This window comes from Hibiscus syriacus, unplaced genomic scaffold (genome assembly GCF_006381635.1).
Source record: "Hibiscus syriacus cultivar Baekdansim isolate YM2019G1 unplaced genomic scaffold, ASM638163v2 tig00110065_pilon, whole genome shotgun sequence".
Taxonomy (NCBI): Eukaryota; Viridiplantae; Streptophyta; class Magnoliopsida; order Malvales; family Malvaceae; genus Hibiscus; species Hibiscus syriacus.
This window is the reverse complement of record NW_024062585.1, coordinates 302034-317080: the sequence shown is the minus strand read 5'-3', so window position 1 is coordinate 317080 and position 15047 is coordinate 302034. Positions and strand designations below refer to the sequence as shown.

At 32.3% G+C, this 15047-nt stretch overlaps 1 protein-coding gene across 1 annotated transcript; it reads right to left on the bottom strand.

Moving 5' to 3' along the window:
• Positions 1 to 2339: 2339 nt before the first annotated feature.
• On the bottom strand, positions 2340 to 3768 carry LOC120214551. The gene is made up of 4 exons (XM_039212429.1): positions 3675 to 3768; positions 3538 to 3599; positions 3289 to 3446; positions 2340 to 2421 (listed from the first exon to the last, which is right to left on the bottom strand). Exons 1-4 carry the CDS (start codon positions 3766 to 3768, stop codon positions 2340 to 2342), a joined length of 396 nt encoding a protein of 131 aa, XP_039068360.1.
• Between the last annotated feature and the right edge of the window lie 11279 nt (positions 3769 to 15047).

The window sequence follows — 15047 nt, the reverse complement described above, 5'->3', positions numbered from 1 at the left end:
AAGGAGATTTTGATTTTGAATGAATAAAGGAATAATGGAATAAAGAAATGAAAAGGATTGAGTTTAAGGGATCAGATATGATGAAGGTTATATGGAAGTGTAGATGATAAGTTTGTATAGAAATAAGAAAAGTGTGCAAGGTGATGTGAAGAGATTGTTTCATTCCGTAAAATATATGTTTAATCATATTTGAAGAAGATTTAAGGTGGTGTTCTTGGTCAAATTATGATGGAATAAGAGTTTGGTCATTATGGTAAGGTAATTAGAGATAGAATTGTGATGTGAAGTGATAAGAATAGATCACTAGTAGAAAAAACCCCTTTAATGACGCGCATTGTGCGTCATCTATGGGTGCGGATGACACACATTTGTCTGTCGTTGAAGCCACCGACATGAATTTTAGATGACGCGCAACTGTGCGTCATAAATTTATTACGCGCATTTATGACACGCATTTATGACGCACATTTATGACGCGCATTTATGACGCACATTTATGACGTGCATTTATGACTTACATTGCGTGCTATTGAAGCCCCCGTCATAAATGAAGATGACACACATTTGTGTGTCATAAATTTATGACACGCATTTATGACTTACATTGCGTGTCATTGAAGCCCCCGTCATAAATGAAAATAACACACATTCGTGTGTGGTGATTGTATTCCATATAAATTATATATATATATATATTGTAGATTAACAAATAATAAAACAGACATAGTGGATTATAAGATACAAATTTAATTAACACCTGAAAGATAAGAATTAATTACTAACATCATCCAAGAAACTAAGGGGCAAAATTTATGTGGAATGAAACTAAATGCATGACAATTACAAGAAAGAAAGCAATAAAATAGTAAATTCCTCAACAATTTTTAGGTTTTTCCTTGAGAATGATGGAAGCGCGGATAATTAAAATAAGCTAGAACGAAGCGGATTATAGTTAAATTGACTATGCATCCTAATTGACCTTTCTAGGAACTTCTTTCCATAAATGAAGATATGTAACCACCTTCTACCACTAAAATCATAGAAAAAGAAGTAAAACAAGCAAAGGAATAGTAACATTGAAACAACATTGCATTTTTTGCATAGGTTGTTACTTTGAAACCCACAAAAAACAGAATAGGAAATTTTTTTGCACAGTTCGACTTGAATTTTGTTAGAGTTACCTCTCACTCTCAATCATTCTTAAAAGAACGGTGACAGTTTTGTGCTCAACTTCTGGAGCCAGAGAAAGATGTTTACGGAAGAGTTGCAGGCCCATGTCCCACAAAGAATGCACATTTGGGTTTTGTTTAACATATGTTCTGTCCAGGTACAAGGATATACCATCCATCATAAACATTTGATCACAAAGATCTTGCCAACATTTCTCAACAAGCGATAAGAAAACCACTAGGTCAGGGCTTTGCCCAACCAAAGATCCTGTTACAAATATAGGAGGATGAAAAACTAAGGCACAAAATACTTGATTTTAATTAAATTCATGGAAAGATACTCAAATAGAAGTAGAGACTTACCTCTGCAAATAGGAGCTTCTTGCTCAGAAGCTGAATAATAGCAGCTGAGCCCACAAGTTGAAGAATAGTTTCTACCTGAAGATGATGGGAGAAAACCACTATTTGAGTTGTTTTAATGAAAAATACCCAAGTACTATAGAAGGGACTTAAAAACTATACTGCTCGGACTCTTCATTTCTCTTAAAGTACTCATGGCCTACACATTTTTCGAACATGTAAGGACGCGTTCCTCCAAGGACCATCCAAATGCATATAACTTAGAAAAAGTTGAGCCTACCGGTCTCCGACACATATCCCTATCTGACACTCACAACCAAGTAACATTGCTCAAAAATCATACCTCTGAAAAAGCCAATAAGCCTAATCTAGTAGCAGCAGCAATGCCCAGCGTAATAGACAAGCCATCTGATCCGACCTGCATATTATCACAAAAATATAGAAGAAAATGAAAGAAAAGGTAGGCAAGTAAAACTTTCCAACAAAGAATATTGAAATAGAACTGCAAATTTTATTGTTTATACTTTTTGTGTCTTGTTAGTTCGTTTTTGCCAAAACAGATGTAAATATTTCCCAGTACGACCAAGATCTAGGAATTGCATGAGGAAAAAAAATGTAATGAAGATACATACCCCTAATTGAGTGCGTGAAGAGCAAACATAAGGAGAAGGAAGATAAGAGGAACTAATGATCGGAGTGTCTCCGATGTGATTTGCCTTGTGTTCGATGACATCTTCACTTGTAATATTATCCAAATGTTAGAGAAAAAAAAAGGCAACTAATTCATCCAGTTAAACTGATTCATGCTGATTATCTCGTATGATCTTTCGTTATCAAGTCCATCTCTTGCATTTGATGTTCGATAGAAACCAAACCGGTCTGTTCAAGGAACCTACATAAGTAATCCAATTAGTAAAATTCAGGGTGTATGCAGAGTAACAAATTCCAACTAGAAAAAAAAGTTTAGAGATTCAATTTCGCTGCTCTGAATCATCATCCCCATTTATATGTAATTACACACTTGTATAAAGATCATCATAAGAAAAAAAAACACTCATTTCAGGCTGCATCCCTTCACTTCATTGTTCTAAAACTGAGAAAAGAACTAAGCAAGCATGCAAGAATCGACATCTTCAAAACTAAATTCTGAGCCCCTACTTAAACTTGTTATCTAAACCATGTCATGTTAGTCCAACCCTAACTAAAATCGAATATAACAGATTACATGACATAGAGGCAGAGAACATTTTAAAAGTTGTAAGCTACAATATTCATCATGTTTAATACGGAACACTCAAATTTCCTCTAAGTTGACATAGTTAATATAGCAAAATATACCTTGTTTCTCCAAGTATGCTCTTAGATCTAACATAAAAAGTTTGTCTAATGACCCATACATAGTTCTCTGGTTTTGTTTCGAGCTATGTTGTTCATCATCCATGTCTGACACATGAATATGAGACACCATTACTAAGGATAGTTCAAATACATGAAAAATCTTTAAAAAAAAATTAACCATACACATGAATCTGACACTCCCATTACAATCAACACTAGAATCTGAAAAATCTTAAAAAAGTTAACTCTACTCATGAATCTACTAACACTCGCACACGAATCTGAATATGAGTAAAATAGCATTCATGTAATGATCAAAGCATGAATAACACATGATGCAACTCCAAAATTAGTGAAAATATAAAAAAATTAATATTGACTTGACTGGGTAAAAATCTAGAAAAGAATTAAGAAACAATACCAATTAAGAAGCAATAATAGGGCAACGACAATTAGAACGAGGAAAGAAACATGAAGAATCAAATAAGAGCCACTATAGGAGAAAGCTAAACCCAACATAACAGCAAGGCAAATACCCAACATCAGAAACGTCGATTTTAGTGTATTCCATGTTGGAGCCTGAAACTCAAACAACAAAAAGATTCAAACTAGATACAAATGGTTACAAATATCATGTATAATAGATCATCGACAAGGTAATTGAACTGACGTTAACACCAGGAGCTAAAGCTCCGAGTAGAATTGCTTGGGCTGAAGATATATCGCCTCCCACTTAAAGAGAAAAATGGACTGATACAAATAGAAAAAGGGAAAAGAGAAAAATGGAGGGAAAAAGAAAGGGGATACCTTTACGATCGAGCTTGTGGCAACGCTTGACGAGGCGGACGCTGTCCTTGGAGAAGTCCCTCAAAGGATCTACGACGTTGTCAAGGGCGTCCATTTCTCTCTCTCAACACGGAAATTGAATGCTAAGATTTAAGAGAGGAGATTTCCAAGATATTTGTTTTATATGAGAGACTATTTTAGAGGAGGAGTGGTGTTCATAAAACTTCATGGATGGCAGTCAGATTTGGAAACCAGTTTCTAGGTAAATCATAAACTCTTTTTGCCATTAAAAAAAACAAAATATAAATCAATAAAGAGAACAAAGGGAAAACAGAGAAAAATGGGGGAAGCACGGCTTGAACTTTTGTTAACGACGGGGAATAAGCGGGAAATGATGAAAAATAAGGGGGAAAATTAGAATACGACTCTTAAATATGACACACAAAATTCATCTATACTCCATGTTTTTGTAAATTTTTTGGATTATGACTATTAAATATGACACACATCATTGTAAGTCATAAATCATTCAGATTTTAAAAAACATGACATTTTTTATGACACACATGTTTTGTAAGTCATAAATTAGCGTGTGTCATCGTTCGTGTGTCATTAAAGGTATATTTTCTTGTAGTGGATGTTACTATTTATATGATGAGTGACATTATATGGAATTTTAGAAAGGTCAAAGAAAGATGTAGAATCAAAGGAGAGAAGAGACAAAAAATTAATTGGGTTATTTAGAGGTTGAAGGCAAATCAATGATTATAAATTTCAAAAGGATAAAGTAAAGAAAGCAATATGAGAACATTAGAAGATATACTTTTATCAACGAGTGCAATGAAAATTTGAGGACGAATTTTCTTAAAAAGAGGGGAGATTTGTAACATACTCAATACCGGGTTAATGACTAGATTGAAAATTTTCAAAAATTGGTGATTAAAGTAGGATAAATGAATAATTCAATGACTTATTTGAAATATATACTGAAGGTTGTTTAGTCATTATTGAATGAATTAAAGGGTAAAATGGTCATTTGACAAGTTAGATTTTTATTTTTCCTTTATAAGATAAGGGAACCACGTGGAAAATGAGAAATTTCTCCAGAATATGCTCTGCTTTTCCTTTTTTTTTCTTCTTCACGTGGAAGCCAAGAGCAATTGTGAGTTTAAGGTTAGTTAATTTCTTGATGAATTCAAGGTTAATTTGTGATCATTAGATGATAACTAAGCTTAAGGAAAGCTTATGTTATCTTAAAATCAGAAGACGACAGAGTTAGCAGATATTAAGTAAAATGAGTTTTTAAGTGAATTCTTGAAATAAAAGAAGTTAATAGATTTTGAAGTTGAATTTGACTTGTCAAAGGTCTAATTAAGAACTCAGAAGCAATAGAATTGGAATTAAAACATGTTGCAAAGTTGGTATAATTCTTGAGTTACATATGAGGGATAGAATTTTGAGGTTAAAGATGGCTTATATGGATATAAATTGGTTTAATCATGTGTAAATGACTTCAGAACATGAAAGGGGATTAAAAAGATGAAGCAATTGAGTTTATTTGAGTGGATTTTTGTATACGAAATAGAATTCTGGGCTAGTGTGCATCGGTACACATTCAACCTGTACCGATGTATCAAGGGTAAATTTCCAGAAATTGTTCAGTGTGTATCGATGCACAAGAAGTGCATCGATGCACCCCTTAAAAATTGAAACATCGAATACAATTAGTGAATCGATGCATAAGGAGTGCATCGATATACCCCCTTAAGATTAAAACATCAAAGGTGATTTGTGTATCAATGCATGGGTAGTGCATCGATGCACGTGTTAAGGGATGCATCGATACACTGTAGAATGTACCAATGCACTTTAATAGGAAATGGAATAAATCATTATTTTAGTTTATGAAATGATAGATTAAAGTATATTAAATGGGATACTGATAGTATAAATACATGATTGTGTAGATATCGATCGAGGGCAAGTTTTGTAATGATTGAAAAGTTAGAATTGATCAAGAAGAGAAAGAAAGCCATAGGAGTAATTGATAGCAAGTGAGGCACAGGTTAGTGCAATTTTAAATGTACTTATATTATTGAACGAATATTGGCTTGCGATGAGCCAGTGACGAAGTTACTATGGTAAGAAGTAACTTCTAAAATGTTATACGATTATTATGTGTGCATGTACATAGAAATTGATGTATGTTCTTATAGGTTACATGATATGACGTGCAATTTTACATGAACAAATGAGAAATGATATAAGCCATATGAAACGATCTACGTGAATACATGCACTTGTTATATATGTGATATTAATATAAGTAATTATAGGAATTTGTAATATAAGTGTTATATGAATTATGACCATGTGATATGAATGTCATATGTAAACATAAGTGACTAATTGACATGAGCTATGTGACTACTATATGAAAGCAATAACATGTGACATGAAATACATGATAAGAAGATATGATACTCTGTAAGGATATTACATGATATGAAATAAAAGAGTTATGAGTTATATGCATATGAAATATATGCTTACACACATACATGTGGTATGTGACAGAAGAGAAATAACAAGTGATATGAAATGTTATAAATGATAATATGCCCATGTTATGTAATATGAGAGCTAGTGGTATAGTTGGCATTCCAAGAGTCGAGGGTTTAGCCATGTTCTACGGAATATATGGACAGAATTACATATGTCTTTCGGGACATATGGAAAGTATACCTATGTTCTAAGGAACATATGGACAGTTTACCTAGGTTCTTTGGGTCCTATGGACAGTTGCCGAGGTTCTTTATGACCTCTAGATAGGTCCTCGGGACATTTATACAAGCTGTGGTGACAACATAGTGTTGCACAACCTCAATGTACTCACATATCTATAGTTCTCACATATGTACATGGGCTCACAAAGAGATAACAATAAATATATATATTACATGTAAAATATATGCTTTTGTAATATGAATTGCATTATATGATTATATGATGATGTGTGTATTGCTTGGTTAAATGAATCATATGTGGCCTAAAATAATAGACATACGAGTATATGATTATAAGACATAAATGATAAGAATATGGATAGTGGAATAAGGTTAGTAATGAAAATAGTGTGAGATATGTATATGTGTATATTACATTGTATGTTATGTTATATTGTTTTGGTATGACATCATGAGATGATGTGTTCCTGCATGTTTAAATAATTAGAGTTCTTTTATAAATCTAATGCCTCACTAAGTCATAGATTTAGCGTGTGATTGTTTCACACGTAGGTTACAAAAGTGAGAAGAGAAGCGAAGAAGAGCAAGACAGGTTAGCATCTCCCTTACAAAATTTCAGATCAGAAAAATAGATGATTTAAATGTATTTGGTTATTTTGAATATAGTTGGCATGTACTAATTGATTGAGTTGAATATGCTTTGAATGGTTTGTAAAACAATTTGATAGTATTAATTACTGTAAAGTAATTATTTTCTCAAATGAGGAAATTAAGATTTCAGTGGCTTTGTAAAGATTAGAGTTTTGAAAAGTTAATGTGATACCTTGGACTCGGATACGAGTTGGGGGTGCTACACTTAAGCTTCAAATCCACCTTTAACCTTCCTTATTTTCATCTTGTGTTAAGAAATCATTGCCTTCATGCTTGGCTAGAGAAAAGGGTGGAGAATCAACCAATTTCTAAGAGGAGAGTGGTAGATAGCTAAAGAAGTTTCATTCAGGATTCTAACATCAAGGTAGTGTATTTCTAATCCTTTGTGGCGTTAAGGCTTTCATAAGAATGAAAATTTGTAAATATTTGAGTAGTTGAACATTTTAGGGTTTATGCTTGATTTTATGATTAAATGACATTTTTGGTGTAAAACATGTGTTTTATGGTACTTTATGACCCTAAGTAGCTTCCCTAAGCTTTAACCCATGTTTTGGAACTAAACTAAGACATTTGGGATGATTTATGGGTGTTTTTCGAGCTTAAACAATGCATTTCTAGGTTCGAGTACCGATACTAGAATAACAGTATCGATACTAAATACCAACATTGGAAATTGGAAATTCCAACGTTGAAAAATGGTACAAGTAATGGAAAGTAGTCGTATCGATACTGGAATATATCAATATATATACTGATAGAACAATATTGACACCAAATATCAAAACAATGCATTTCTAGGTTCGAGTACCGACTAGAATAACAGTATCGATACTAAATACCAACATTGGAAATTGGAAATTCCAACGTTGAAAAATGGTACAAGTAATGGAAAGTAGTCGTATCGATACTGGAATATATCAATATATATACTGATAGAACAATATTGACACCAAATATCAGCACTAAAAATTGGTAATATCGGCGTTAGAAAATGGTACTGGTACTGAAGTGGTACTGGTACTGGAAAGTAGTAGAATCCATACTGAAATATGGAAGTATCGATACTAGGCCATTTTTTAGCAAATAAAAGTTGTTTTTAGTATCGATATTCATGGGATGTATCGAAACTTGACCAAGGGGTATTGATATTGCATGTAGGGTATTGATACTACTCCTTTCAGATGGTTAGATTCAACTTTATTAAGTCCCGTAAGAGTCAAGGATGATTCGTAATGGTATAACTTAGTCCATAAAGGACATATATGACCAAAGGGGTCCAAAAACACTAGTAGAAGCGGGTTACAACCAAAATAATCATACTAGGCATAATACGTCCAAGTATCTTCAGTCGACCACGTATCGAGTAACTATGAACAAATGATCATTACAGAGGACATATCGATAAGCGGTATGATAAGCTAATCAAATTACATAATAACAAAATCGTGTACTACGAAAATATCCAATTTGAGGATGAATTGAGGAAAATTATGGTAAGAGTGACATGAGTATCGCTACTAAGTAATGAACCGAGCCAGGTATCGGGCAAGTAAATAATACAACAAGTGAATATCAGAATCAGTAATTATCATAAAATCTTGAAACACATAGAGTTCTCCTTCGAGATAGAAACAACTAAAATGCCCTTTAGTGTTAAATGACCAGAATAGAGCAGCTTAACAGACTAAAATATATAACACACTAATAAACCTTACATAATGTTCTAGATGAGAGGACAAGTGAGATAACAGCTAGTTAAAGGGATGACCTTACCTTAGTATGTCAATCTATGCTAGTGCATGGCGAGGTTACCATAGTTGCCCTAGTGGGGAACTGTCAATGATGCATAGCTAGGCTACCTCAATTGCTCTTGTTAGGCATTGTCAATGTTTTATGTCCTTGAGCCCTCGGTCATAGATGTATAGTCGCATCAATATAGTATAACAATTATCCTTAGATCTTGGCTTGAGGGTTGTGTGAGATTGAGCCAATGCTTCAGTTGAGCGAGAATTGTACCAGTGTTATATGATCATCGGGCTCCCCTTCATTAACTACCTGATTTCTATGTGAGACCAAGAGATCATTCAGAAGCTTGGTGGGAATTTTATCGATACTATGTGACTACTGAGTTCCCTTAGTTAACTAGTATTCGATGACTATGTGAGGTCATCTACTTGTAGTGTGTCACATTCATATAATACACAACAATGTCGGTGCACATTTAGATAATGCACAACAATTTTAGTGTCGCATTCAAGTGTTAGTGTTGCATTCAGATAATGCACATCACTGTGTCATGTGTCGCATTTAGAGAATGCATAATAGTCACAGTCATTAGGGATAGAGACCCAATAGAAATGTACTTTTGGAGAGGCTCTTCGCATATGATTAAGGGAGGCGTGATACTTCTACTTAATTGATAGAATAGTTGAACCTTAAGTATGTAGCACTTGATTATGATAATGCATATACCTACTGCTTAGTTCTATTGGTTTAGCATGCTTATGTTTATGAGGACTCATAATGTTTCTCTAGATTAGTGATTATGTTGTTGAGATTTGTAAGCTCAACATTTGGATGTTTTCTGTTTGCATGTTATTAGCTTGAATCGTTTGATGAGCACCATCGCAACAGAATTTCCAACAACTCTCCAGAGTACAGTTGTCTGCGTGTTGTGAGTAGTATAAATGATAGAAAAAATATATGTAAGTATACACAATCGAACAAGTATATGCTCCTAAATGCATCTATATGATCCAAGGCATCTTCTTTCATTTTGTTCGCTCTCGAAATGCCAACTGAATCGGCATTTGCATTCTGCTCAACATTCTCATCATGTCACGGCATTTCCCTTTTTCTTTTCCTTGCTCCCAAATCCTGCACATCACCAAACAAACACCTTCCCCATAAAGCAGCACCGATTACAAAATAAAATGTCGCGACAAACATAATTCCACCACATGCAACTATATGCTCCTAAATGCATCTATATGATCCTAAATAGGCTCTTAGACTGTTAATATCTTAAGTGAAAAGGTTCTAAATATGACAATTTTATGGAGTTATCAATAGTACTATAGCTTTAGTGGGCATGTGTATTCATAGAACCCTTATTGTTGTGTTTAGATTTATAACTCTGAGTTTGTATTATTTTGGTTTTAAACAATGTGTCACAAAGCTCTAATTTATAAAATTGTTTTTATAACTGTCATGTATGTATAATTTAGTATTCAATATGTTTTTAAATGCAAATGAACAATTTCTAAAAATCAGGGGTTGTCTCAGTTGCCCGATATGGTACTTTAGGCCCAATCGTGTTTAAAGTGTTACAAAGACAAAACGTAAGACTGAAGAAATCAGTTAGCTTGATAAACAAGGAATATAGGACACATAAGTAGCAATACCACCTATGAGGTACTGATGTCGATTTTACATTTAAAAATCTTGAAAAATGAATATAAATTCATGATATCGATGCTCCTATTTTGATATCAATACTCTTATGTGATTATTGATACCAAATTGAGATTTGAAATGAGAAAGATACTTAATATCAAATTTACATATCAAACATTTAGCAACATAATGAACAAATTTACATATCAAAATACATTTAATGTGCATTAAAATTTCAACATACAAATTATAAGTCATAATATTAATTCACTTTTGGTATCATACACATTAATTATCAATTAATCAATAATAATTTAGCCAAACTACATGTTAAAAAATATATTGTTGCAAACAAGACATTAACATTGATTGGAAAATATTAAATAAAATACAAAAGCTAAGAATCGATCAACTACATCGTGGTATTAACCACTTCTTTAGAAGCGAATTTGCCCCGATATGTATGATCGCTATAATGGAAGAACTACCCTTTGAGGTTAACATGACTATCTAAATTTCATACACCTAAAACATTGAGTGGGCTAACGATGGTATTACTCTTTTCTCAACTCCAAACAACACTTAGAAAAAAAGTTTATGAAAACCAAAGAGAATGTTTATAAGGCAAATATTTTCTTACAAATATATCCAAATGAATGAAATTATCCACTATTTATAGGCTAAATAGTGAAGGCAAAATCGTTATTTTGCAAAATAAAATTTAAAGCAACATTCCTCCACTAATGCAAAAGAAATCTTTCAGAAAAAAATGAGAGAATTGAATTTAAAACATTAGAAGAGTAATAACGAGATTAGTTGATTAAGCATCAGTGAACGTATCTTGAACTTTCTAAGATTAGGGTGAACTCATAACAAATAACTAACTCTTTCATCCTAAGTCTGCAATGTGTCTACAAAGTATGTGTGTGTGTGGCCCTTTTTCCCTAGGATTATAGTAAATATACTAGAAAAATGCCCCAAGGATTTTCATAGAATGTGACTCTCACTTACATATGTTATTTAATCAGATTTATCTTAACATAAACCACCCAAAGCATAGGTTATGAATTTATTAAGAATGATCAAGTTCGTCTTGTAGATGTACATTATTCGTCATAAGGATAGGTAGGTAGAACACTATGAGTGTTTCTATGGCTTCATTTGACCATATTGAACTTAGATAACTAAGTTGGGTATCCACCATGAATTCATCAACCAATGGGTTTTAGACCCATTCCCTTGACGTATCCATAACCAACTTTTGGCTTAACCCTTAGGTAAGCGGATAAACAAGGTTCTTTTTCGACTTCACACATTCTAAAGAGAGTAATTTATTCTTTATTAAGTGTCTTATGTGAATGTGTCTCTTCTTATCATTGTAAGTTTGGCTATAATCCACATATATGGCTTCCTATGAATCATAAAATAAAGGCACCGGAAGAGTCAATTTTCCCTGTAACAAAATTTCTACTAATAAATTCCTTAGCCACTCGACTTCTTGCCCTTTCAAAATAGATAAATTTTGACTCCATAATAGAATGAGCTATGCATGTTTGCTTGGAAGACTTCTATAAAATTGCTACTCCACCTAGCGTAAAGAGACATACTCACTCATCGAGTTTACCTCGTAATCATCGGTAACTAAGTTATATCACAATATCCCTCTAGTACTACATGATAGCCACCAAATGCAGGTTTTTAATCCATTGTACCCCTTAGGTATTTTAGTAAGATTTTGAGCGCAATCGGTATATCTACTTTGTTTCATAGACTTGTGTCTTCTCTTATAGGCTTGACTATTATACCACACATTTGGTAATTACGAGTCTTGTAACAATATAAAAAATCTAAGATTTTTTCAAGAAAATCTCAACAAATAAATCATAGATTCATTTGAATTTTACTTGACTATATCAAGAGCTCTCATCTCAGACTACCACAATAGAGCTAGTAAATCATATTTACCTTAAAAACTACCACAATAGAGCTAGTAAATCATATTTACCTTAAAAGCTTTCACAAAAGTTGTTCTATTCAAACTAAACACATACCCACTAATACTATTCTATCACTACATTATCGATTATCCAATTTATATCACAATTTTGGGTATCTACGATAAAGTGAAACTTCCAAGTTTCTTAAGTAAACACTTAAAATTTTATCATATTCATTACTTGAATTATAGGTAGGTCTATTGTAATAAACTTTTAGGTCAAACAAAACTCTTAAATTTTAGCATTCTCAAAATGAAATATTGTTTTATTTAACCTAAATATTATGCTAACTTAGAGAATTATTTGAAGAATCACTTCAATATTAAAATTTCTCTAAAAAGATGTTACTTATATAATGTCTTATATTAGTTTTAGTAAACTTTTACGATAACTAACTCATTCAAGTTTTGTTCAACCCAAACTAATACGTATAAATTATAAGTTCATACGTTATACTACATGAAAATCATTTTTCAAATACCCATATTTTCTACTATTTTTAGGATAGAAATCAATGTTTAAACACAATGTGCCTTACAACACATGAACAAATCGTCATTAACTTACTCAGTTTTACTTGAGTAAAGTAATAGGTTTCAAACACCAAACCGTGATTTAAACATAATCTTATTATGTTCTTATGTGTTTATGTTCTCAACACTCTACTAATCAGTAAGATTAGTATATAAGATTTTTAATTATTATGAAATTTCTTTTATCTTAGTCAAAGAGAATTTCAATTTTTCCTAATTTTTCAGAAGAAGTGTTTACGAAATTAAAAATATTATGAAGAATTTTATTAGGAGTTTTCATATTTTCCTAGCAATAGGAAAATTATCTCACTTATTTCACTAAGAGATTTCAACACAACTCCTTGAGATAGACAATTTTTCATTCTCCTTATTTGAGAGTATACATAAAGTCTACAAACCATTTTTAGCAGCACTAGTGTCTATCACTTTCTCATTTATATTATTTAACATATTAATCTCGAAAGAGACAATCACATATTTTATTTACTATGAATAAATTTGGTATTCTACTCAACCAAATTAATCTCTACACTTATAACTTTTGCACTAAGTTTAGAGAGATCTTAACTCGTCATAGTATTTTATAAATTAGAATAGTGAGCATAATAATACACAATGCATCATGTAGGTTTCTAAGAAAGAGAGGTGATACACTAAACACACTTAAATACCAACTCTTCATAGAATAAATCCTAGACATACATTCATACTCGTCATTCCACCAAATCAAAATAATATAACCTTGAAAGTTGTAACATAACCTTAGGAAATTTTATTAAATTCCACTATTAGTGGAAATTGGATTAATAACCATACAACACTCCACTTTTGCTTTCTTTATAATTTAGTATCTGAACTTCCTATTTCGCTTATCAATGTTCACTTTAATCTCAAATCGAAATTATCATTCAATCCAATAAACTTCATTGATTTAGACACATTTTACCAACGGTTCAAATGAATATTTAAAGCCGCAAATATATGTTTCGACAATCAAACTCAAAAACTTTTCAGTTCAAAAACCTAGAGATATTATATAAATTTAAAATTTAATATATAATTTAAGGAAGTTTAGTGTAATTAATTTTTTTTACAAAAATGAGAGACAAAGTGGCCCTGGATTTGTTCCAACTTTTTGAAACCAATAAAAAAAAGGGTTTCCGAAACGTTAAAGAAAAGCAGAATCGGTTAAATATGGTGCAGGTCATTTCCTGTTGGCAAACCTTAGTCAAAGACTCCCCAATGGAGGAAAAACAACAACAACAAAACTATATTCCCATATGTAATAGGATAAGGGGAAGTAAGATAGTAGGCTGGCCTAAACACAAGGTTGAGAGCAGCTTTCGTGGAAGACCTCCGGCAGTTAGAAAAAATAAAAATAAAGATAAAATGCAATGCATGTATAATTAAATAAATAAATACATAGTTGAACATTTTTCATATGCGTGTCTGTAATGGGGAGTAATCCTTGCAAATAAATATCTGCGTACAAATCTCTACATATAAACATAAACGTAAGACCTGACTAAATTTAAAAAGAAGAAACCTGAAAAGAAGGATACACAAGAGTCAACGATAGCAAGCTACAAGAAATAATAAAATCAAATGGGTTAAAACCTAAATTAAGACAACACCACTTCACTACATTAGTTCTAATCGTTCATAAAATCCAATGAAATTAAATATATCACCAAAAAGCATATTACATGAAAAAATTTATTTTTCTTTTTTCCTTTCCGGAAAATAAATATGGGGTAAAATCGAAAACAATGGGCGGTGCAACATCCACTTACATGAGGCCACGTGTCGCCCCAGGGACACTGGACAGCAATTGTCCTTTGAAAAAAATGTAAACGTAAAAAATAAATAATTGGTAGGGTTTGCCCTTTTTTCTAGAAAATTAAACATACACATTTTGGTGAATCTATTGTGCATTTTTTTACAATAAACAAATTATAAAGACAACTAATCAAGTGGTAAGTAGTTTGATATCGTTTAAGCAATGTTTCATGTTCGAGTTTTTGTATATACAAAAAATCCCCACTTAAAAACCCACTCACCAAAATCAAA